Here is a 24,949-nt window from a genome sequence, read left to right as displayed (position 1 = left end):
ACCGAGCTCACTAATTATCTTTACGGCAATGTATTTCCCGCACAAACTAAAATCATATATTACACCTAACATAAACTGGTGGACACCTAACATTTGAACGCAGTAAGCAAATAATCACATCGTGTCCAACTATTTTTACGACTACAATTAAATACATTAGTTGAGCTCTATATATTAGCGGCAAGAGAAACGCCATTTTCGGACGTGAGGAGAATGAGGACTCCTCAAATTACAGTAAATATATTCCTTCTGTTTTTTGTTGGGGACCGGCCCGAAGTACCAGCCAATGTTTACTCAAAAAATAATATATATAATAAGTGTTATCAATTCAAACTCAAAACTCGCACAAGATTAGATCTCATTAAAAAGATTAAAATGTATATAATGGAGCTTGTCGAACAAAACATAGCTGAGCACATATAAAGTTGCCTTTAGTTGAAATTATCATATTAATGCGCTATAAGAGTTGTTAGAGTGGAAACAGGTGCATAGCTACGGCTAGCTAGCTATTCCAAAATTTTAAAATTTAACGACTGTTATCAGTCGCATAGCGTCATGCCGTTTTTGCTGGCGAATTGATGGCAGTGTAACTGAGATGGTATGCAGTGAAATTGATTCTGTGATGGCGTGCTTATGGGACAGAGTTATTATTAGCATTACGGTTGATGTTGCGCTCTGATTTCCTTAGTCCCGTTATATTGTGTAACATAAAGTTAGGCCATTCGTCTGTGATGCCCTCGTTTTGTTGATCAATCAGCATGTTTTTTATGCACCTTTTGTAGATGTTAAGGTTGAAGAGACTTGGTAAGGAAGTTGCTGCGACACTATATCTGTTTATTGCTAATAGTGGACCTTTGTAGAATACTGAATTATTGTAAGGGTGTTTACCGTATTCATCTGACCATAAAGTTGTAAAACTCGAATACGGATCGGCGACGTTAAATATTGGTGCACTGTTAGGTATTGTTTTCTTTATAGAGGGAGGCACTAGACTTGGGAAGTTTTTCAGCTTATGTATAAAAACTAATGCGTTCTTCACGATGATACTATGAACTGTCAATATTTTGTGTACATAGAAACCAGACTTGGTACTTGCTGGTGGTGTACCATCTTTGTACCAGTAATTAACAAAACATGGTAGTATTGCTCTAAGACCCATTTTTTGTTTTACAAATAGTGTTTCTATATGGGATTTGGCAGCAAAACCCCAGACGAGGGAGCAGTAATTAAGGTGAGACTGAACAAAGCTGTGATATATTTGTAAACGTGCTTCCAGAGGCAAATATTTTTTAAGTTTGTACATGACTCCAATGTATCTGGCCATTTTCATTTTCATGGCAGAAATATGTTGCGACCAGTTCAGTTTGTTATCTATTATAACTCCTAAGAAACGGGCTTCTGTTTTTCTTTCGATTGTGACACCAGAAATTTTAATTACTACATCGCGATAAATGAGGTTTCTTTGCCGAGAAAAGATCATATAATTCGTTTTTTTAAGATTTAGAGCTAAACCGTTGTTATCTACCCATTTAACTAAGACATCGCTAAGAATTTTGAGCTTATCATAAACCTCGTTTATATTTTCTCCAGTTAGGAAAATGTTTGTATCATCTGCGTACATGATGAAATTAGCTATTTCTGATATTTGAGGAAGATCGTTTATGTAGATAATAAAAAGGAGAGGTCCCAAAATTGAACCTTGGGGTACACCGTAAATAATGGGGTTGGCTGAGGATTCAGAGGATCCAATAGATACAAACTGGTTTCTGTTCCTAAGATATGATTTAAACCAGTTTAGAGCGAGACCTCTTATGCCATAGTGCTCGAGCTTATTCAGGAGTATGGAGTGACGTCCTCAACAAATGTAATAGATTTGTAGTGTTGTAATGAGTTTAATCAGGGCTACAAGCTTGAAACTGACTGGAGGGGAACGGGGGTTTGTATAGACTATAGTCCCCCAACTAATTACTCCTTTCATTTGTTAATGCTCTGCGAACTCTTCTAAACAGAACCAGTCCACAACCTGGCTCCATAATATGAGGGACTTGCTTTTATTCTACATAAAAAGTTCGAGTAACCACAGCAAGCAACTAATCCCATAATCACATACCATCTTCTCCACCACGTCACGAGAGGCCCTATAGAGCTCCTGTAATACTGCATGAGTGTTGGAATGTTGTTTATACTTCACATGTAAAGTAAGAGCGTCTACCAGCAAATTAATCCTTCAGTGGTGGGACTGATTACTAATCAAGAGATTTGTTTGTAGCCGTGAAAGGAAGTATCATCTGTCGTGCTCTGGGCTCTACTTTGTTTGTGTTTATTTAACGATTCCATCACAAGTAAGCAAGTAGTAAAGCTTCTGTAATGTCCACTTTTTTACGTTGTTATTTCTAAACCTTTCCAACTTTGCACCGGGCCGTAGAAATTGTTAAAGAATAATAAAGAAAAAGAAAAAAGAGGATTCCTCATTGCAAAAAGGGGAGTCGTTATCTGACCCTTCACTTAATGTATCAGTAAGTAATAATTAAAACTCAGCGTCAGTAGTGTACTCTCAGGGAGATCCTCGCTCAGCAACTTACAAAAGTACAAAACTCTTAGACCGGTACACATTACACAATCTGTGCGAGTTTGGGCGAATTTCTGTGTGCCAAACTTGAGGTATTACTTCAAACACAAGAAAATATAACCACCAATTTGGAGATATTTTCTTGTGTAATTTGGAGTGATATCTCAAGTTTGGCACATTTCGCCCAAACTCGCTCAGATTGTTCCTATTATAGTTATGTAACTATCTGGAAAGTTTAAAGAAAAATGATTAACACGATCTCGAGATAAATGCCTTGGTACCAAATATTGTACCTTGGTACAGTTTGGTACAGAAAAGCAAAAAGTCCAACCGGTATGACTATGATTTCACAAGCCGGTGGTGCTGACTGCTGAGTTGGGTACCCCTGTTTTCTTTTTACCGTGACGATCAATAAACTGGTGTGAATAGTGGTGAACCCCACTAGGCACTATTAAGCAAATACTGCACTGGTAATTTGTGTAGGTTTATTTAATATATGTTTGATATGCACGTGGCATTATGTTAAGGTTAAGAGAGCCAGCATAGTGCATACAGCAGGGCGTGTTTGAAATTTTATGTGTATTTTATGACGAAATCAATGTTTTTGAACGGGTCATAAGTACGTTACTTCTGAGTATCGAAATTACAAAATTCAAAAACTGGTTTGTAGACAATCGTTTGACCTTTTTCTTAGTTTCAGAATTTTGGTTTGACGTACTTGAAATATTATTTCATTTTAAAGTAAGTGGAGACTCTCACCCACTTGGGATAATGTCAAATGCAGTGGCTTAAAATTAAGAATACCGAAACTAATGCCAATAACTGGAAAAAGAAATATAATTGCACAAAAGTAGTAATATCATTAACTAATTTGTACGTGGTGAAAAGAAAAATCTCGACTGCTTTTCTGTGTCAACTGATAAGCGCGCTTATCTTGATATTATCCGGGTTCTTGGCAACTTTTTAGACAAAGTGAGGACCAATTTTAGTTACCACACTCACTGTATAGTTGTTATCAATTTGTTTACTTGTATTTGACTTTATCACAGTGCTGGCAAGCACGACCGTGGCTCTTATACATTATATACTATTATACCCCCTATACTATTTGACTCTATTATAACTATACAAGTTGTTTTAATTTTCTTTGCCCTGACTTAACTGTTAACAGTCGAAACAAACCAAACCTTGTTGTAATAGTTTGTTTATAGTTTGTTGATAGTTGAACCAAACCAACCTTGCTAGCTGAATAAAGCGTCCATTACTCTACTTCCTCACCTATCCGAAACCACTGCCAGTGTAACCAGTGTTATGGCGTTTGAATACGGCTCCTGTGATGGCAATTGCGATGAAGACGTAGACCTTATTACGAAGAAAAAACGGAAAGCATATAAATATATGAATGATATTGAGCTTTATTTGTTGAAACGGTGAGTATTCTTCGATCAAATAAATGCATTTGTTAATTTGTTCAAATTGCAATGCATCTGTTTTATATGTTCAAATGTTTGTGGCAGTCATGTACTTGTAGACATGTACTTGTAGACATGTAATTGTAGACATGTAATTGTAGACATGTACTTGTAGACATGTACTTGTAGACATGTACTTGTAGACATGTACTTGTAGACATGTACTTGTAGACATGTACTTGTAGACATGTACTTGTAGACATGTACTTGTAGACATGTACTTGTAGACATGTACTTGTAGACATGTGATTGTAGACATGTACTTGTAGACATGTACTTGTAGACATGTACTTGTAGACATGTACTTGTAGACATGTACTTGTAGACATGTACTTGTAGACATGTACTTGTAGACATGTAATTGTAGACATGTACTTGTAGACATGTACTTGTAGACATGTAATTGTAGACATGTACTTGTAGACATGTACTTGTAGACATGTACTTGTAGACATGTACTTGTAGACATGTACTTGTAGACATGTACTTGTAGACATGTACTTGTAGACATGTACTTGTAGACATGTACTTGTAGACATGTACTTGTAGACATGTACTTGTAGACATGTACTTGTAGACATGTACTTGTAGACATGTAATTGTAGACATGTAATTGTAGACATGTAATTGTAGACATGTAATTGTAGACATGTACTTGTAGACATGTACTTGTAGACATGTAATTGTAGACATGTACTAGGTACTTGTAGACATGTACATTGAATACCATTATTACTGGGTTGTTGATTTCATACTCGTTCAAATTAATGAATCTTCTTTATAATTTTCACATTGAATTCTTACTTTATGTTTTACCATTATATTGTTACTTTGTTATCCCACAAGCAATTAGTGAATAAGGTGATAAACAGACCTTCGTTTTTAGATTCCGGAAGCGACTTTAAGGGGCACAAAAATAGCATGATTCATCACCTCCCACAAAACTCCATAGTCCATTATGTAACTGAGTGGAGTTGGGTTAAAAACATATAAGAGATACGATGATTTAACTTGTAGAAGCTTTCAATAAACATGTGTTAATCGTCGTCAGCTGAATGTGATGTGGTGGACAATGCTTATATGTGATTGAGTGGTGTCAGGGATGGAGGGTGGGGGAGGTGTGGGTGGGAAAGTGGAAATTACAGTACAATGTCAATAAAAATTTAGTCTTCTGTTGAGGTTGAGAAGGAAATGCCAGATGGTCTGGACTTTAAGGATTTGGCAATTTTAGGAAGAATGGGGTCCCAGAGGGAACTACATTTGGGTGCGCGGTCTGTTCTGTTCATAGCTGGTTGTCGTATTTGTATAGCTGCGTGTTCTGTGAGGTCAAGTTGGGAGCGTGAGGTGAGGGATTTGAGGACTTCGATGTTGTTCCAGGAGATGGTGTGGCCGGTGGTCAGGGCATGATGTGCAGGGGCTGATTTGATTCTGTCTGTGGATTCGTCGATGGCGTTGTTGAGTCTGTAACATCGTTCGTGTTCTTTCATGCGGTGGACCAAGGGTCTGTAGGTCTGTCCGGCGTATTTGGAGGGGCACTGTGAGCAGGAAATTTCGTAGATGGTGTTGGGAGTGAGGTGAGTAGGGGGTGTGGTCTTCGTTTTGGTGAGGAGGTTGCGGAGGGAGGTAGCAGAGGAGTGGGTGACTTTGATGTCGTATTGTCCGAGTATCTTGGAGATGGGTTTGGATAGGGAGGGATGGAAAGGAAGAGAAACACTAAGGGCATGTTCACGGGTCTGTCGGTTGAATGAGGCTAGGGATTGGTGGCGAGAGGGGTTGGTGAATTTCCGTTGTACTTCGTCCATGATGGTGGTGATGCGGTGAGGAGGGAAGCCGTTCTGGAGGCATACGTGTCGTACTGTCTGGAGTTCGTCGTCAAGGTGTTGGGGTGAGCAGATGTTGTGGGCTCTTCTGGTCAGTGATCGGATGACTGCGTTCTTAGATGTAGATAAATTAGATATATATATATTAAATATTAAATTACGTTCTTTAACCGTTGTTGAGTTATAAACACTGTTGATGGCTGTAATAAATTTGTTAAACTTAAGGTTCGTAGTCGTATTTTTCAATCTGGTACATAATCATGTTCCATTTAAGTGCGACAATCTCAATTTCAGATCACCCAATTAAAATCCACTAAAACCGTCTGACTTTAACTTTAAAGTATTATAAAGTATAAGATTGATAGATCTTAACAATCCTATTAATTCCAGTGCAGCTATCCGTGTAACGATTCTATAACGATTCCATTTCAGTGCGACAATGCGATGGAGGTCCAACTTGATGCTGATGAGTGGATGTCTGAGTGCATGTGCTATGAGTGTTCCAGTCTTCAGTTACGGAGCTATGATCCCCTATATCTATAGCTACCTTTGGATGAATGTGAGTATTTTTTAGTCGATTGTCCGCAAGCAATTTTAGTTTTTTTAGTCGATTTAATGGTGGTTGATTTATATTTACGATTATTAATTAGTTAAGCAGTCAGTTATAATGATTTTTCGTTATATCATAAACATTCCAATCATGAAGAAAGCCTTGATGTCACAAGAGGCTTGCCATACCTAATATTGAATTTCATCATTAATTATTGATATTATTTTATCGTTATTGTATTGTATATTCATATTTTGAGTAAACATTGTCTGGTCTCTTTAAGGCTAGTCTCAAGCCATTAGTTAATATGAAGCTTAAAAAACAATATCTATTAATTCTTTATCAATAGTTAATGTAATAACCTAATGATTTCAGGGCGAGAGATTTGATATGCGGCATTTAAACCTGCACCCGAGTTTGTTTTTGATATTTGTCACGTGCTGTGGCAGCTTGATAGGTAAGCAATGTCACGTGCTGTGGCAGCTTGATAGGTAAGCAATGTCACATGCTATGGTAAGCAAACAACACTTTCGTGTCTGTGATATGTACGTACTACGTATATGTCTGTGATGTGTATGTATATTTTGTATTTCGCTCTAGATATTTAAGCTTTTAAGGTAGGTAGTCGACAACAACTACTGTAATTAAAGGTTGTGTGAGCCTTATAGAATAGCAGTTTGATAGGTGAGCTGCACTAAGCAAACCATACTTTTTCAATACTATTATAGTATTATAACAATAAAATGAGCGTTCTGTTGTATTAATTGCTCTAGAGCTCTAAGTATTTAAAGTGGTCCAGGAAGATAATAAATATCAACAGATTGTAATAACTAATTATTAGCAGTGCTGACATGTCTCTGTTTCAGGTTTACTCTCCAAATTCTGTAATGAAAGAGTATTATACGCAATATTCTCCGTAGGGTTGACATTAGTCATGACCAGTATATACTGGTTCGGTGAGTGCAACTATTTTTATTATCTATCTATATTTTATAAATAATAAAACAATATATTAATGAACAAAATAAACAACAATTCCATAATAAGATAATAGCTATAACTGTAAGATTCAAAATTTGTTTGCCCTGTAATTTATATAATAAAAGCAAAGCTTTCAAGTCGGTTTTAACTGATTTTGACTGCTTTTTCGGAAGTACAACAATCATTCTATTATGTAAATTAATTATATGCACTATAATTATATTAATTATACTTATAATTATACTAATTATACTTTTATTCCCAGGGAAAACCTACGTGTCCTTGTCATTGTATATGTGCGCTTTAGGGTTCTTTGGCGGGAACGTCTTAGTCTTCACTATAGGAAAAGTAAGTTTGCATCTGTGCATCATGAAACTCTTGTTAATTTAAGATTCTGTTTTTTTAAATATCACTTCAGTTGGAAAGCAAAATTTAATATTCAATGAATTTGGTAATACTTATGCATTTAGCGTCCTTAAATTATATTTTAATCGGAGTACGTGTTATTCAAGGATCCAGTAGCTATCTTAAGGTGATGAGGTATCATAATCAGTAGCAACTAATTGTAACATGTTGTGTTCCAGGCTACAGAATGGAATCCCTCAAAATCTGGAGCTGCTAACGGAATTATAGGGTTCTTCATCGGAATGTCCGGGTTTATTGGCAGTTTTATTTGTACTTTGTACGTGAACCCAGGAAATATTGGGATGGATAGAGTCACAGATCCTTTGTATCCAGAACTAGGTGATTATCATTTTATTTTTATTTATCATCCTTATTTCTGTATAAATTTACTCAATGCGTAAAATTGATGGAAAAGGGAAACCTCACAAAATATTTTTGGTCACCAGCAGATTTATAAACTACTGGCAGCCTTTATACCCCTTCACTATTTACTCGGTTTAAAAATCGTAATTTATCATTTATAATTTGTTAATACCACTGTAATTTATCATTTATTATTTGTTAATACCACCGTCCCCTCCTCAGGAAATGTAACGATCTTCATGAGCTCAAATGTGTACATGAAAGTACCCTACTTGTGGATAATATTCGCTGGGATGTTCGCTACCCTCCTTATACCTTCTATTCTATTTGTCAGGTTGGTGCTAATTAATTGATTAATTGATCAATTAAGTCCAATTAATTAGTAAATTGGGTGTGATTAACAACTGTGTTGTTGTTAGGCAAATAAATGGGCATATATAACATAAATTATCAATTTGATTGACTTGTGAACATAATTATTGGTCATATCTAAAATGTTTAATTACTATTAAAATTGATAAACAAACCCTATTATGCAACTCACTGCACCTTAATAATTATAGAATATAATCCCCCTTAATAACCCTATAACCCCAGGTCGCCTACCCCAGAGGAGGTGTGTGAGACCTTAATAATTATAGAATATAGCCCCCCTTAATAACCCTATAACCCCAGGTCTCCTACCCCAGAGGAGGTGTGTGAGATGATACCGCTAACTGATGATAGTGAAGACGATCATAAGGCAATTAAGAGTGAGAAGGATTACTCGGTAAGTGTCAATTAAACGGTTTTATAATTAATAATTATTGTAGACTTGACAATTTATTTGGACAATTTAACCTTATAAAATATATTATTCTTTAAAGAATTTCAAAATTCTTTCAATCAATCAATCAATCAGATTACCATATAATTAATATATCTGACACTTTTTTTCCTAAATTCGATAATTCGCCCTAAAAGTTGCACTAAGTACACTAATTATGTACTAATCCTCCTCACTCGCAGGTTAGACAGATGTTGGGATCATTTAAGTTTTATTTCCTTTATATAATTGTCATGACGATGAGTTTAGCTCTACTGTCCAGTTCTGAGTTGTATAAAGAAATAGCTAAAGAGACCATCCTGGACGATCACGTGAGTATTTCATGTTTTTGTATGTTTTTGCATGTTTTTGTATGTTTTTGCATGTTTTGCAGCGTTTATTAGTTTAAATTGGACATGTAACACTTGCAGGCCTGACTCCTCATCAGATCCATGAACACTGATTAATTACGTTTGGCTTAGGCCCGAATTTGTTGAATTTCCGTCCGATGTTCAAGCGGACAAGTAATATAAGTATGTTTTGAAAGGAGTTGTAATAACTACCACATTTCAAAACAAATCACTAAACTCAAATCTTCACCCACTGCACCAATTCCAGTTTCTGAATGTGACGGGAGCAGTATTAGCCATAGCAAATGCGTTTGGGCGGCTCCTCTGGGGTATCTTCATGGACAGGGCTGGAGCTAGGTAATTAGCATAATTATGATTATAATTATGATTATAATTAGTATAATGAGAATTAGTATAATTGTGATTATAATATGTAATAATATAAGAAGTACAGGATAGAAGCTAGGTGTTCATTTTAAATCATTCCTTTTATTTTTTGTATGATTACTGAATTTGGTGGAATAATTTTATTTTAAAACTTCAGTTTTGATCTGACACATGTGTTAAATAGTTAAGATCTTTCTAATTTCTAATTTTCTAATTCATAATCCCTATTTCCTAATTTCTAATTTGCTAACCTATAATTTGTAGGTTGTCGCTCTTCCTTGCTTTCCTGATGATAACTCCCTCTACAATTACATTATATTGGTCTCGACACTTTCCGTGGCTTTATTTGTTCAATGTGTGCTGTCTAAGCTTCAGCTCTGGTATTTTTACTGGTGAGTTATACTTATATAATGAGAGGATTTGGTGTTATTCGTTAACTCTGATGCGTGATAAATTATAACTTTGCAGAGAAAACCACAAATTTCCAGTATTCAGTGTAATCATTTTTATTCGCCATTCGAATTTCAACTTCTTTAGGGAAATCTCTAGAGTGTCATATACTTATGATAAAATCATGTAGGATTTGAAATCTTATTTCCGCGAATTACATAAATATTGAATTCACATCTTTTTAAACATATACGCATATTCCTGGTACGTGATACAACAAGCTTTCGTCCTCTCAGAAATTTGCATCCTGACAGCAGTATTCTTCAAATATAGACTGCAATGTTCAACGTAAAAATAATGGAACCTGAAATTCAAATACCTCATTAATCATTTCTATAGCTTTCCTACAAATCCAACACTGGATGCAATCAGCTGCAAAATGGGCACAAAATAATAATCAAACACAAGGATATATTTGTAACACCACCTGACCTCTCACTTCCCCTGCAAGAGTAGCTCCAACATATTAAATTCAATCAAACACAATAAATTATTTTTAACACCACCTGACCCCTCACTTCCCCTGCAGGAGTAGCTCCAACATATTAAATTTAATCCAACACAAGGATATATTTTGAACACCACCTGACCCCTCACTTCCCCTGCAGGAGTAGCTCCAACATATTAAATTGTATCAAACACAAGGAAATATTTTGAACACCACCTGACCCCTCACTTCCCCTGCAGGAGTAGCTCCAACATATTACATTTTATCAATTACAAGGAAATATTTTGAACATCACCTGACCCCTCACTTCCCCTGCAGGAGTAGCTCCAACATATTAAATTTTATCAAACACAAGGAAATATTTTGAACACCACCTGACCCCTCACTTCCCCTGCAGGAGTAGCTCCAACATATTAAATTTTATCAAACACAAGGAAATATTTTGAACACCTGACCCCTCACTTCCCCTGCAGGAGTAGTTCCAACATATTAAATTTTATCAATTACAAGGAAATATTTTGAACATCACCCGACCCCTCTCTTCCCCTGCAGGAGTAGCTCCAACATATTAAATTTAATCCAACACAAGGATATATTTTGAACACCACCTGACCCCTCACTTCCCCTGCAGGAGTAGCTCCAATATATTAAATTTTATCAAACACAATGATATATTTTGAACATCACCTGATCCCTCACTTCCCCTGCAGGAGTAGCTCCAGCGTTAGTAGAGCTGTTCGGAGCACGTGACATCTCGCTAAAGTACAGTGTGTGTCTGAGCGGCGAGATGTTCGGGTGTGCTTTATTCTACATCCTGTCTGTGGGCAGTGTAAAGATCTACAATGAACTGGTAACTAGTTATAGGCAGTTAATTGATTTTTAATGATTTTTAAATTGATTGGGTGTTTAATTAATTTACTTTATTTATATCTTGAAGTAAATATAACAAGGCATCCTGATGAGTACATTATACAAAGGGGGCCACTTTACAGTGACTGAGTTTACACCTTTTGTACCCATGCTTAACCCACTGCAGCATTCCTAGCTCATTTAATCTAGAAAAAATACGTCTCGCCATTACATTACAACACTAACAACCGAATCCCGTACAATCGTTTCCGCGAATTTTGGCCTTTATATGTTTATACTGGGAATTCAAATGCGGCCGTTGATTTTACTTCCGTTGCTTTAACGTACCTGATTTCTTCTAAATTTCAACAAATATTAGTTCTGAGTAATCTTATGAATAAACATTGCTGGAACATTGTTTTTGGGTCCTGAGAATTCCGAATATCAGTAAGTATTCAGTGAACATAATATGGAGTTATCACAATCATTATAGATTATTAATTCGTGAAAACTTAGAGCTTCCAAGTCCAGCATCGGTCAGATAATAATCTTAAAGGAGTGAAGCCCAGAATATGTCCTGAAATAATTGGTGTATTACTCATTAACCGTAAATATACCCTTATAATCGACTAATTATTAATTTAACAATTAATTAAATAATTATTTCCAGGTGTTCTTGTGCTTGCTGGCAGCTCCGTGTGGATTATCCTGTATACTTGCTATCATATTCATCTAGATTGCCTAGTGTGGTGCGAATTATTGTTATAAATATAAGATCATATCACAAACACCAAGTTGAGGTAGCTCTCATAAAAATACGATTCATATGCATAATCTTTTGGATTATTATACTGAAAACATATTATACTGATATGTCAAAATCAGAGGCACAAACTAAATCAGTGCGTTGGACTCAGAATACAGTGTATCGGACTCCTAATTCTGTGTTTCGGTCTCAGAAATCAGTGCGTTGGACTCAAAATTCAGTGTTTCGGACTCTGAATTCAGTGTTTCGGACTGAATTCATTTCTTCCGAGAATAAAGATTGTAATACCGGGTAAACAAACTGTTTTATCATATACAATTTTTTGATAATTTAGTTATTTGTTTTGCTGTTAAATTATTACCGTAAGTAATTCGAATTAATTTTCAAGGTGAGAAGGAATGCTTTATATGAGAAGATTAATTTTATTTTTTGAATGCGAAAGGTTTCTAAATGTGAGCAGCACAATGTAAAAGTTGAGATTCGAGAAAAACAATTACACTATAACATCACGTCCATGGTATAGTTAAAGGCCAACAATTATTGTAGATGTGTAATGTTATATGTGTATAAACATAGGTAAGTACCACAGGGAGACTAAAGTGCAAAGAAATTACTTTTGATAACTTCTGCTAACTGCTGCAAATTGCGCGCGCGACAGCAGCAGTTAGCAGCAGTCAGCAGCAGTTTCTTTGCACTTAAAGTTAAGTCTCCATATTAAATTTATCATTTGATGTACTTAAGTACATAAAATATTAAAATGATAAATTAAATAGGTAACTGAATTGGCATTGGTATAACAGCAATCCATTTTGGAACTTTGAATTTTTCTCTGTGGTTATAATTAGTCTTTTAATGTTTCGTTTAGGCTCTAAACACAGAAATTTAAAACATAGCAATACTATATAAATACTTTTAAAGTTTGTAACCTGTAATTTTTTTCAAGATTTTTACAATTCATACTCATCTTTTTTTTAATTAACAACATCATGTGTAAATTAGCGCGAGTTACCATGGTAACTACACATATGGTTAAACTTATAAACTTATACATTATAACCACGCGGTTACTAATAAGTTGATGATAAATTGATCGTGATTAACGCTTCAGTAATACTTCGTACTCTAACGACTAGCAATGGGTAAGGTGGCATGATGCTGTATTACCTGGGCCGGGACCTCAGGCTATCATGTTCATAAACAACGAATAGAGATTATTAGGCGGAATGAGAGGCTGAGCGCGGCCCAGTAAGATGCTGTACTATCCTGCAGTTGAAGTACAGCGCTTCAAAAACGCAGTTTCCGGCCCCATTCCTCCATTACAATTACTATATAGAAAGTAGAAGAGTAGAATTACTAGTAGGGATTCAGAGAGAGAGTCCCAGATAGTATTAGTACAGGGTGGCCCAGAAGTAACTGCCCACCCGCAACTCTTTAATAACTCACGTAATTCGTGTCAAAATTGAACATAAATTTCAGAAAATATAGATATACGTCTAACTTAGATTTCCTGAAAGTTTCGTAAAATTTCATTGATTAAAAAGGGTGTGGCACGCCACTCCCTTTTTTCACTAATGTCACCATAAAGCGAGAACCCTTTCAGCTTAAGCTAGGAACTCCAAAGTTTCTAGACACATTTGGTTTGATAATTCAAGTGCTTTCCCAAAATTGCAAGCTGATTGTTTTGTGTTTGAATGTTTACAATTAAGCCAAGTTATGACCATTTCAAGATCTTGCAGATACGTGATCTCGCCACTTAATCAGTGAGTCAGTGATATTTTCGCTCAATCAATGGCCTGATTAGTTGGAGACTGCTTATTATATAGGACAGCAACCGAAGCGCTATATAACGCGAACTTCTTTGATTTTAACTTTAAGGAAAGTCACTATCATTCTATCCACTATCAGTATTGCATATTGACTCAAAGTGATTGCAGATCGTTATCCTCCAACATGCTTAGTATCGCCTAATGAGGCTCATCATTGCACTCGAGCGAATAGCTCCCGATGAGATTACTGAATACTGATCGGGTGACGAAATCACTGATTAAGTGCAGAGATCACGTATCTGCAAGATCTTAAAAGGGTCATAACTCGGTTAAAAATTGTGAACAACCAACTTGAAATTTTGGGACAGCACTTGAATTATCAAACAAAATGTGTCTAGAAACTTTGGAAGTCCTTACTGAAAGTGAAAGTGTTTTTACTTTATGGTGACATTAGTGAAAAGAGGAAGTGGCGTGCAACACCCTCTCTAATCAATGAAATTTTACGAAACTTTCATGAAATTTTTATTTGTCCCATATCTATATTCTCTGAAATTTTTGTGCAATTTTGACACGAATTAATTATTACTTATTAAAGGTTTGTGTGTGGGCAGTTACTTCTAGCTGGGCCATGCACTGACTACGGAGTTTGGTCGGAATGTTCTAAAGTATGCGGAGGAGGAACTAAAACCAGAAAACTAGGACCTGTACTAACCCTGTACGGGTACCTCAACATGAAGGAGATGAGTGTGTTGGAGACGCCAGTGAAGATATGGGCTGTAACGAACAACCTTGTCCAAGTAATACATTAAAAGATTATTAAATATTAATCACGAGAATATATTTATCATATTGACTAAAAATTTGTTAAATAATTACCATTTTGTACACAAGAAGGGGCTACATCTTCCGATCAGTCTCCGTAGACTGTCGTGGGTTAGCCCCACTCAGGATAAAGTCTGTTGCGCAAGTTACATCTTCCGATCAGTCTCCGTAGACTGTCGTGGGTTAGTTCCACTCTGGATAAATTAGTCTGTTGCGCAAGTTACATCTTCCGATCAGTCTCCGTAGACTGTCGTGGGTTAGCCCCACTCAGGATAAATTAGTCTGATGCGCAAGTTACATCTTCCGATCAGTCTCCGTAGACTGTCGTGGGTTAGTTCCACTCTGGATAAATTAGTCTGTTGCGCAAGTTACATCTTCCGATCAGTCTCTGTAGACTGTCGTGGGTTAGCCCCACTCAGGATAAATTAGTCTGATGCGCAAGTTACATCTTCCGATCAGTCTTCGTAGACTGTCGTGGGTTAGTTCCACTCTGGATAAATTAGTCTGTTGCGCAAGTTACATCTTCCGATCAGTCTCCGTAGACTGTCGTGGGTTAGCCCCACTCAGGATAAATTAGTCTGATGCGCAAGTTACATCTTCCGATCAGTCTCCGTAGACTGTCGTGGGTTAGTTCCACTCAGGATAAATTAGTTTGTTGCGCAAGTTACATCTTCCGATCAGTCTCCGTAGACTGTCGTGGGTTAGTTCCACTCAGGATAAATTAGTTTGTTGCGCAAGTTACATCTTCCGATCAGTCTCCGTAGACTGTCGTGGGTTAGTTCCACTCTGGATAAATTAGTCTGTTGCGCAAGTTACATCTTCCGATCAGTCTCCGTAGACTGTCGTGGGTTAGCCCCACTCAGGATAAATTAGTCTGATGCGCAAGTTACATCTTCCGATCAGTCTCCGTAGACTGTCGTGGGTTAGTTCCACTCAGGATAAATTAGTTTGTTGCGCAAGTTACATCTTCCGATCAGTCTCCGTAGACTGTCGTGGGTTAGTTCCACTCAGGATAAATTAGTTTGTTGCGCAAGTTACATCTTCCGATCAGTCTTCGTAGACTGTCGTGGGTTAGTTCCACTCTGGATAAATTAGTCTGTTGCGCAAGTTACATCTTCCGATCAGTCTCCGTAGACTGTCGTGGGTTAGCCCCACTCAGGATAAATTAGTCTGATGCGCAAGTTACATCTTCCGATCAGTCTCCGTAGACTGTCGTGGGTTAGTTCCACTCAGGATAAATTAGTTTGTTGCGCAAGTTACATCTTCCGATCAGTCTCCGTAGACTGTCGTGGGTTAGTTCCACTCAGGATAAATTAGTTTGTTGCGCAAGTTACATCTTCCGATCAGTCTCCGTAGACTGTCGTGGGTTAGTTCCACTCAGGATAAATTAGTTTGTTGCGCAAGTTACATCTTCCGATCAGTCTCCGTAGACTGTCGTGGGTTAGTTCCACTCAGGATAAATTAGTTTGTTGCGCAAGTTACATCTTCCGATCAGTCTCCGTAGACTGTCGTGGGTTAGTTCCACTCAGGATAAATTAGTTTGTTGCGCAAGTTACATCTTCCGATCAGTCTCCGTAGACTGTCGTGGGTTAGTTCCACTCAGGATAAATTAGTTTGTTGCGCAAGTTACATCTTCCGATCAGTCTCCGTAGACTGTCGTGGGTTAGTTCCACTCAGGATAAATTAGTTTGTTGCGCAAGTTACATCTTCCGATCAGTCTCCGTAGACTGTCGTGGGTTAGTTCCACTCAGGATAAATTAGTTTGTTGCGCAAGTTACATCTTCCGATCAGTCTCCGTAGACTGTCGTGGGTTAGTTCCACTCAGGATAAATTAGTTTGTTGCGCAAGTTACATCTTCCGATCAGTCTCCGTAGACTGTCGTGGGTTAGTTCCACTCAGGATAAATTAGTTTGTTGCGCAAGTTACATCTTCCGATCAGTCTCCGTAGACTGTCGTGGGTTAGTTCCACTCAGGATAAATTAGTTTGTTGCGCAAGTTACTTGCACATCCAGTGGAAAGTGTGGCAATAGTTAAAATTACTGGTTACGATTCAAATTATAATGATTATGTTATATTATCATATTAAAATATTATAATCATATAGACGCCGTGTCTCCTGCCTCCTAGTCATGTTTAACGAGTAATAATTTCTTCTTTGCATTTTCCGAGCTGACACACGGTTGTATGAGGAGTGGGAGGACTTTTGTTAACACACCGCACCCAAATGGTGTTTCTGGACGGTAACTTCATTCACAGACATTATGATTGAGATGGTTTCTTCGTCATTTTTACTTGATTTCGCATATGTTTCGTGCGACAAACGGTTGTTTGGCTTTTTGATAACTTAGAGAGAATCTGACTTGACGAACCTGACATGACGAATCAGATCACGTCACTGATTGGGAACCTGTAAATGGCCTGTTAAGGTGTGAGAAATGGGCGCAAATATCGGTAGGCCAATATCCTTAGTCGGTTATGGCTTTTGTTAGAGTAAACCTTTATTTTTACTCGATGGAATAAAGATGACACCCCAAAATGTTGAGTCTCGAATTATAAAAGTTTTAGTTAACATTGAAGCCATGAATTAATTTTAAGTAATAATTGTGATCCCATCAAAATGATCAAAACGTACCTAACATCAGTGTGAACCAGCCCTATAAATTAATTAACATCTGCACATAACGGATATAAGATTACAATAACAATGACATACTCCCAACTATTGTTAATATCTAAAAACAGCTGGAAAACATAAACCCACAACTTTTGCTGGGGGCCAGACCTTACCCACGTGTTACCCTTGGTTACCCACGTGTTACCCTTCGTTACCCACGTGTTACCCTTGATTACCCACGTGTTAGGTTATAAAGGACTTCCTCACCAAACTACTAGTAAGCTAGTACCCTCCACGGTCACCAGCCACTTTAGTGGATAAACAAAATTTAACAGAATGAGTTTAGTTTAATTGCTACTGCGGGGTCGTTGTTCAAGTGGTAGCTTTGAGCTGCAAGTGGTTTAATGTGGTGTGTGGCAGAGCGTGGCGCATATTGATAATATTATTTACAGTTCAGTCAGATAATTTCAGTTTTATATCGATCATTTTGTAGTGGATTATATTTTAGATTGCTTTCATAAAAGTAAATTATAACAACTATAATTGCTATATATAACAATAAATAAGTTAATTACAGTTAATTATATAAGATTAATTAATCAATCAATTATAATTGCTATACACTTATGCAGGATGAAGCTGCTTCTATCCGTGACTCTGATACTAGCTGTATCAGTAGTTGTGAACAGTCAAGACGAAGGAGTGTACGGAGAGGATGCAACTTTCATCCTCAACCAGCCTGTTGCTCTCAACGCCAAGAAGTTCTCCAAAGCCCTGCAAAACCAAGATGTGGTAGCTACATGCAGGTACATACTTTATAAAACTTGGAAGGACTGGTACGATGCCAAGGACTCATGTCAGAACATCACACTACCCATGACACTCAGAGTCAAGGGCTCCATGGCAACTGTAAAGACAGAAGAGGAGAACAAGGACTTGGTTACGTTGATGAAGTTGGGGTTCGGAGTGAAGAGGGTGGGAAAGAAGTATAACAGAAACAACTGGGTGTGGCTCGGACTGGAGAAGACAATCAACAACGACATCAAACAGGACAAGAAGAAAGTAGGAGACAAGTTTTTCGTGCCATCTGAGTGGAAATGGATAGACAGCTCGGAACCAGTGTGGTGGAACTGGCAAAAGAAGATGCCGGACGGAGCTAAAGACAAAAAATCCCCAATCTTCCAAGACAAAGTGTCTCTGAGCAAGTCTGGTGAGTGGGACGACAGTTTGCAGTACAAAACCATGCCTTACGCGTGCAACTACTGCGGCAAGTACATCGTTATAAAGAAACACGTCAAGTGGGAGCAAGCCCGGAGTATGTGCGAATCCTTTGGTCTAAGCATGGCTATAGTCAACAGCAAGGAGGAGAATGAGGACCTTGATAAGGCTGCTCAGCTGATGATGGGAGAGGAGGTGGACGTGAAGAGATGGAACGATACCAACTGGATCTGGATAGGGACACGCGAGGTGATGGATGTGAACGGTGTTGGAACAGAAGAGTGGCAGCATCATGACGGGAGTCCTCTGCTGTGGTCCCCACCGTGGGACTACAAGAGACAGCCGGATAATTGGGTCAGGAAGAGCGGAGAGCAGCAAGCGGTGGCTTTCTCCAGGATCAATGGGAGGTGGGATGATTCCTTCCTGTCGAGGGAACGTCCTTTTGCTTGCATGTGTCCAGATGCAGCTTGCTCTACAAGTGTTTACTGAGTTACTTTACTTTAAAGAGGTACTTTTACTCGAACTACACTTGTGCGTACTAGGCGGAGTTAGATTTAGGTTGTTTTTGTGGGTCAATTTTAAAGAAAAATTATTTTTAGTCTACTGTTTTCCTTTTGATGCGTCAGATAATTTTATTGAATGATTAAATATGAATTGTTATGTGTAGACAATGCAAGTAATTTCGTTTATCATTTTTACCTTTTTACCATCCTCTTGAGATCAGTCAACAAATTATCAGCCCGTCTTTCTCAAATCCCGATGTTCCTGCACATTTCCTAATCCGACCCATCACAGCTAGAGTGTTGACTGTTGAGAATAAAATGATATTGTTTCAGCTAACCAAATATAATTAATGTTTTCGACTCACCTGATTCCAAAATTTTATAAACTATCCTCCATGATCCCGCTGTTTGTCCCACTTAATAAACAGTTCCTGTATTAATAATCCAACCACGGTGCACTGTAGTGTATCTCTAATTACCCTTTTTAAAAGTTTGTTACAATTGTTTCTCTCCCTTACTTTTGCTATGACACGTTGAAACTTCCGAATAACTGCAAATGGTCACCTGCACTGACACATTCATATTTCAGCTTCGCTCTACTAACAGAAAATATTGTATTACTAATTACAAGCAACTAACCTTTCGATCCCGAAATCATTTATTGTGAAAGTAACAGGACACTTTTCAAGGCAAAAACAATTGCGAAGTTTTTCTTCTGAAAGCTACCATAAGTAACTGTGGCAAAGTATAATTTTCATATTTTAATATTTCCTCAGTTTCGACTGAATTAATCAACGGAGAAAATACAGCATAAATATGGAAAATCTCGGGTATACCGATGGTTGTAAAAGGAGATTTCATCTCCGTGAATCTGGAGTGTAAAGAGCTAGAGATATAGACATTAGACAAGCTCCAATCTGATCCTCCTCTGATCCTCCTCTGATCCTCCTCTGATCCTCCTCTGATCCTCCTCTGATCCTCCTCTGATCCTCCTCTGATCCTTCTCTGATCCTCCTCTGATCCTCCTCTGATCCTCCTCTGATCAGCTCCTCTGATCCTCCTCTGATCCTCCTCTGATCCTCCTCTGATCCTCCTATGATCCTCCTCTGATCCTCCTCTGATCCTCCTCTGATCCTCCTCTGATCCTCCTCTGATCCTTCTCTGATCCTCCTCTGATCCTCCTCTGATCCTCCTCTGATCAGCTCCTCTGATCCTCCTCTGATCCTCCTCTGATCCTCCTCTGATCCTCCTCTGATCCTCCTCTGATCCTTCTCTGATCCTCCTCTGATCCTCCTCTGATCCTCCTCTGATCAGCTCCTCTGATCCTCCTCTGATCCTCCTCTGATCCTCCTCTGATCCTCCTCTGATCCTCCTCTGATCCTCCTCTGATCCTCCTATGATCCTCCTCTGATCCTCCTCTGATCCTCCTCTGATCCTCCTCTGATCCTCCTCTGATCCTCCTCTGATCCTCCTATGATCCTCCTCTTATCCTCCTCTGATCCTCCCTTATTTCAGTACACGGTGGTTGGACTGACTACGGAGATTGGGGTGAATGTTCTAAAGAATGTGAAAGTGGAACTCAGACCCGAACTAGGGCCTGTACTAACCCTGTACCAGTTAATGGGGGAGATGAGTGTGCGGGGGAGGGGGATGAGGTTCGGGACTGCAATACTCAAGCGTGTTCAAGTAATGTGTTTATGTTTATATACACATATATGTTTAATAATTTATAATGTGCTTATTTCTAAAACTTGTATGAAACGTTATTCTACTGGGCTTTTTCTGTGATTTTCTTTCTGCCAGTCTACTCCTAAAAAACAAATTCTCTCTTTTTGATTAGTTGCATGAATAAAATCGAAGTTATCAAAATAAAGCAGTGAAACTGAAAGGACAAACCTTCTCGATTTCAGTAAGATGCTGATAACGTACAAACCATGAACAAATAAACAGGACAAATTTATAATGAAAGTTGATATTCCAAAGTTCTAAGTTGATATTCCAAAGTTCTAAGTTGATATTCCAAAGTTCTAAATTGATATTCCAAAGTTCTAATGTCCCCTAATATAATAATTAAATTCAAAATTTCCCCTTACTTTCTATTCTGATGATTATCCGTTTTTTCTGATGATTTTTCGTTTATCAAAAATTTCTTTGGGACTAGAAATTCAAGTACCTCAATCGTGTCTTGTGCCATTCTCAGTTATATCCTGTAAGATGGTCATTCAAGAAAAATTCAGTCAAAACAATGAAATTTGGGTTGCGGAAAGCATTCGATTTCGAATATGTCCTACTATACCGGTAGGCCATATTCAAATTTTTCATTGCATCAAAGTTTTCTCCGAATAGACTGCTTCCAGTACCTTGATGGCGACTTGTGTCATTCTCACCGACCTCACTGATTGGTCACTGGTCAAAAATTCAGTAAAAACAGCGAAATTTGGGTCAAGGATAATTCCCGATTCTGCAGTTCATGGCAACTGGGCTTCCTACTCACCGTTCACGCTGTGAACTAAGGAACCTACACTGACCCACCACCTGGAGATGCCTGTGAGGGTTGAGCTATAATTAATGTTAGCAACTGTAATCCTCAGCCGTGTCACTTATAGTTTGGGGTTTACCTGTAATATAACTATAAGCTTAAAAGTAAAACTGCTACCGCACTGTTTTGAGATCATGCAACTGGTTATTGTGAGAAAATTTGTTATAGGCTAGTTATAGACTATAGTGATTGTAGACCGGTCTTGAATTCAATCTAAAGCGATATTTATATAATGAGAATATCGTGGTTTTGAATGATTTGATCTGAATTAGATCCTGAATTAATCGATTTAACACCGCAATTCCAGTCGCAAGCCTGGGACCACTACTAGCATAGTCACAACATCTACAAAGCTGCCATATAGCCTGACTGACAATTTTCTCGACTGACTGACAATGTTTCTTCTTTTTCCCCATTTAGAATACAAAGATTAGTACATTTTAGCTTATGATTAATATTATATTTTTACCTATAGTTTACCTAGATCCAAAAAATACTCCCAGATGGTGAAATTATAACAACGGCCGAAACAGTGTTGCAGCAACAGTCTGCAACACTGCACTGTAACGCAAATTCAATGGTACTTTCCTTGAAAAAGAAAAAGGAATACTTCAGCCTTCACCTCTTGGATCCAGGTTAATTTAAAAAACATCCAATTCTATAACAGTAGGGCACAGGTAATTAATTCTCTAAATTTATCTGATATCCATTATTCATTTATTTATACTATTTATTAACTATTTTTATTTTTAAAGCGACAATGACATTGAAGATGATTATATTGTATCGATTTCTACAGATTGCTCTTTTGATGGTGACACTCAAGAAATAGAAGCACCAATTGGTAGTTGTGGCACAACCGCTGTATGGAACGAAACTCATATCATATACACAAATAAGGTTCGCTTCGGACTATAATTAGTATTACATGTAATCATGTGTAATTCCAAATTAATCACTTAATTATTTATGATTATGTTTAAAATTTCAGGTTCTAGGAGTGTTACAAGAACCTGAAAATGAAGACTTATCCATCGTGTTTGACTTTCAGTGCGCTTATAAGCAGATAGGTAAATCTGGCGAAAGAACATTTATAGGTAAATTTTGGCAACCGCGACCGGTTTTTTTCTTTATCACATTATCAGTGATCTTTTATGTATTACAATAAAATATTAACCGTAATTACTATTATTTAAATTAATACTTTACTTTTACTTTAATTTAATACTCTGAATTTGAGATCACCTATTTTCATTATATCATTAATATTGATGAATAATTTATTATAAAGTTATACTATAACGGGGGGGGGGGGGGGGGGGGGGGGTAGGAGGAGGGGCAGCGTTTTACAAATACATAAACCCTCTATTACATTGATATCACTAAGTTCAGCTGCAGGCTGCAGTGGGTGGGGGCAGCGTTTTACATATACATGGACCCTCCATTACATAGATACCACTCAGGCCACCATTAAGATCTCTTATAGTTATAAACTATCCATCTTATAATTTTATAAACTATAATCCATGACTCTGCTATAAATTAATACTCACATGGGTATAACCTTCACTCTTCAGATATCCTTGTTAAAATCAGGCATGGACACTTTGGGGCTGGAACTTATTGATTTCCGTGCAACAGACAGCGCTGCAGACGATAACAGTGGAGACTATAATTACTACATCGTTAAAGACGGGCAATTTCTGCCATTTTATCAACTTCATTCTCATCACATAGAATTGTTAAGTTGTGTTATCTTTTAGATCTTTGAAAACTTAAAGTTAAAAATTTACATCCCCCTCGGCCTTTGGTCTTAACTTACTTTGACTGTAAATTTTACTCTGAGAGGTATATTTATTGGTTTGACTCTTACTATTAATATTACTATTACAGGTGTGTCATGTAATGGACTCCACGTTCGAGTACGTTGAGACGGACAGTATTGCAAAGATACGATTCAAAATAAAGGCGTTCCACTTCATCAACCAGCAATATTCTGCTTATCTACACGTTTATGTGTCAATTTGCGACCCATCAAAAAAAGATATGGCTAGGTAATTATTATTATATGATAATTAATGAATGATTACCAGTTATTACCAGTTAAGATATATTTTGAGAAACGTACTTGTTTCAAAGTGCCAAATTTTGTTTCTTTGATAATGACAATCATAATATTTTGTGTATATTCGCAATTTTTTGAGTTGCACAAATCTAACAACATTGTAATTTATTTGTGTATTTCCCTTAGTTGCGGTATATGCGACAAAGACGCAATCAATAAGAGTAAAGAGATCTGCAGAAGAGCATGTTGATAGGAACAAAGCGAAATACCACATATTCCAAGGACCGGTCCTTGCTTGGTTAAACCAAACTGAGGGTTAGTGGAAATCAAGTTCAATGATTAACATTAGCATACTAGTATACTTGTTTTAAGTTTTCCCTTTTGAAACGTTTAATGTTCATGTGATCCACCGTACTGTCCTATACCCATTGAGTCAACACAGACATCTTTACTCTAACACCAAAATAAAGTTCACTCGTATGCAAAAGTAAAGTTCATGGTTAACAAAAATTTGTACGTTTCAGGAGGGCTGACCGTGGCATCCAGTGGGTCCTCATGTCGATTCAGTGTAGCAGTTCTTATAATCATCAGCTTACTTTCAATTACTCTGCAGTGAATTGTTTATAAAGTTATAATTACATCACTATTTCGTTTTACCTTTACCATAAGGGGTCGTTCACATATTAATTAATCAATTGTTGTCAATTTTGAACCTTGAATATCTATCCGACTATTATAATATTAATAGTGCCTATATTAGTATATTTATTGCTATGTTTTAACTTTTGATAGCTTTTATTTTATTTTAAAAGGTTTTTTACGATATCTTATATATTAGAAGATTAGAGAAACAGTATATTGCAGATCTTCGTCATGTCCGCCATCAATCATGTCAGTGAACCATTTTTATGATTGCGAGAATAGCAACAATTTCATACTTCTTCAATATATAAAGATATAATATTATCTTACTTATAATTATAATTCAGAGAATTCCCTTCGTACAATGTACAATGTTTGTACAATGTTTGTACGATCGCCCACGTACAAATTAGGTAAAAAGCAAAAGGTTGCAAAGTAACCATGGCAACGAGGGTTGTTACACGCACGTGCACGTGCAAATATTGTTAAAACGGCATTTTATCGGTTTTGTTGATATTACGTTGTGTTTAGTACAGTGCGAGCAACATTTTAGTTGGCTGTATCT

General features: G+C 37.3%; 1 protein-coding gene across 3 annotated transcripts in view; it reads left to right on the top strand.

Moving 5' to 3' along the window:
- LOC134821738 (uncharacterized) overlaps window positions 1-24,949 on the top strand; it is a 90,001-nt gene that overhangs the window by 20,770 nt on the left and 44,282 nt on the right. Inside the window, exons 2-14 of one of the 3 annotated variants that reach the window (XM_063832482.1) lie at window positions 3,815-3,999; window positions 6,294-6,420; window positions 6,787-6,868; window positions 7,278-7,367; window positions 7,658-7,740; window positions 7,977-8,136; window positions 8,383-8,494; window positions 8,836-8,929; window positions 9,169-9,297; window positions 9,584-9,672; window positions 9,967-10,094; window positions 11,311-11,450; window positions 12,120-13,174. The exons of 1 other annotated variant lie outside the window; for it this stretch is intronic. In XM_063832482.1, coding sequence (XP_063688552.1) covers window positions 3,881-3,999; window positions 6,294-6,420; window positions 6,787-6,868; window positions 7,278-7,367; window positions 7,658-7,740; window positions 7,977-8,136; window positions 8,383-8,494; window positions 8,836-8,929; window positions 9,169-9,297; window positions 9,584-9,672; window positions 9,967-10,094; window positions 11,311-11,450; window positions 12,120-12,185 — 1,419 coding nt within the window. In that variant the 5' untranslated portion in view covers window positions 3,815-3,880 and the 3' untranslated portion in view covers window positions 12,186-13,174. Of the gene's footprint in view, window positions 1-3,814; window positions 4,000-6,293; window positions 6,421-6,786; window positions 6,869-7,277; window positions 7,368-7,657; window positions 7,741-7,976; window positions 8,137-8,382; window positions 8,495-8,835; window positions 8,930-9,168; window positions 9,298-9,583; window positions 9,673-9,966; window positions 10,095-11,310; window positions 11,451-12,119; window positions 13,175-24,949 lie in introns of those variants that run through there. One more of the 3 variants, XM_063832483.1, reaches the window with a different exon arrangement.

Source organism: Bolinopsis microptera, chromosome 10 (genome assembly GCF_026151205.1).
Source record: "Bolinopsis microptera isolate Bmic1 chromosome 10, MBARI_Bmic_1.0, whole genome shotgun sequence".
Classification (NCBI taxonomy): domain Eukaryota; kingdom Metazoa; phylum Ctenophora; class Tentaculata; order Lobata; family Bolinopsidae; genus Bolinopsis; species Bolinopsis microptera.
The sequence above is the reverse complement of the archived record's forward strand: the minus strand, read 5'-3'. Positions and strand labels throughout refer to the sequence as shown.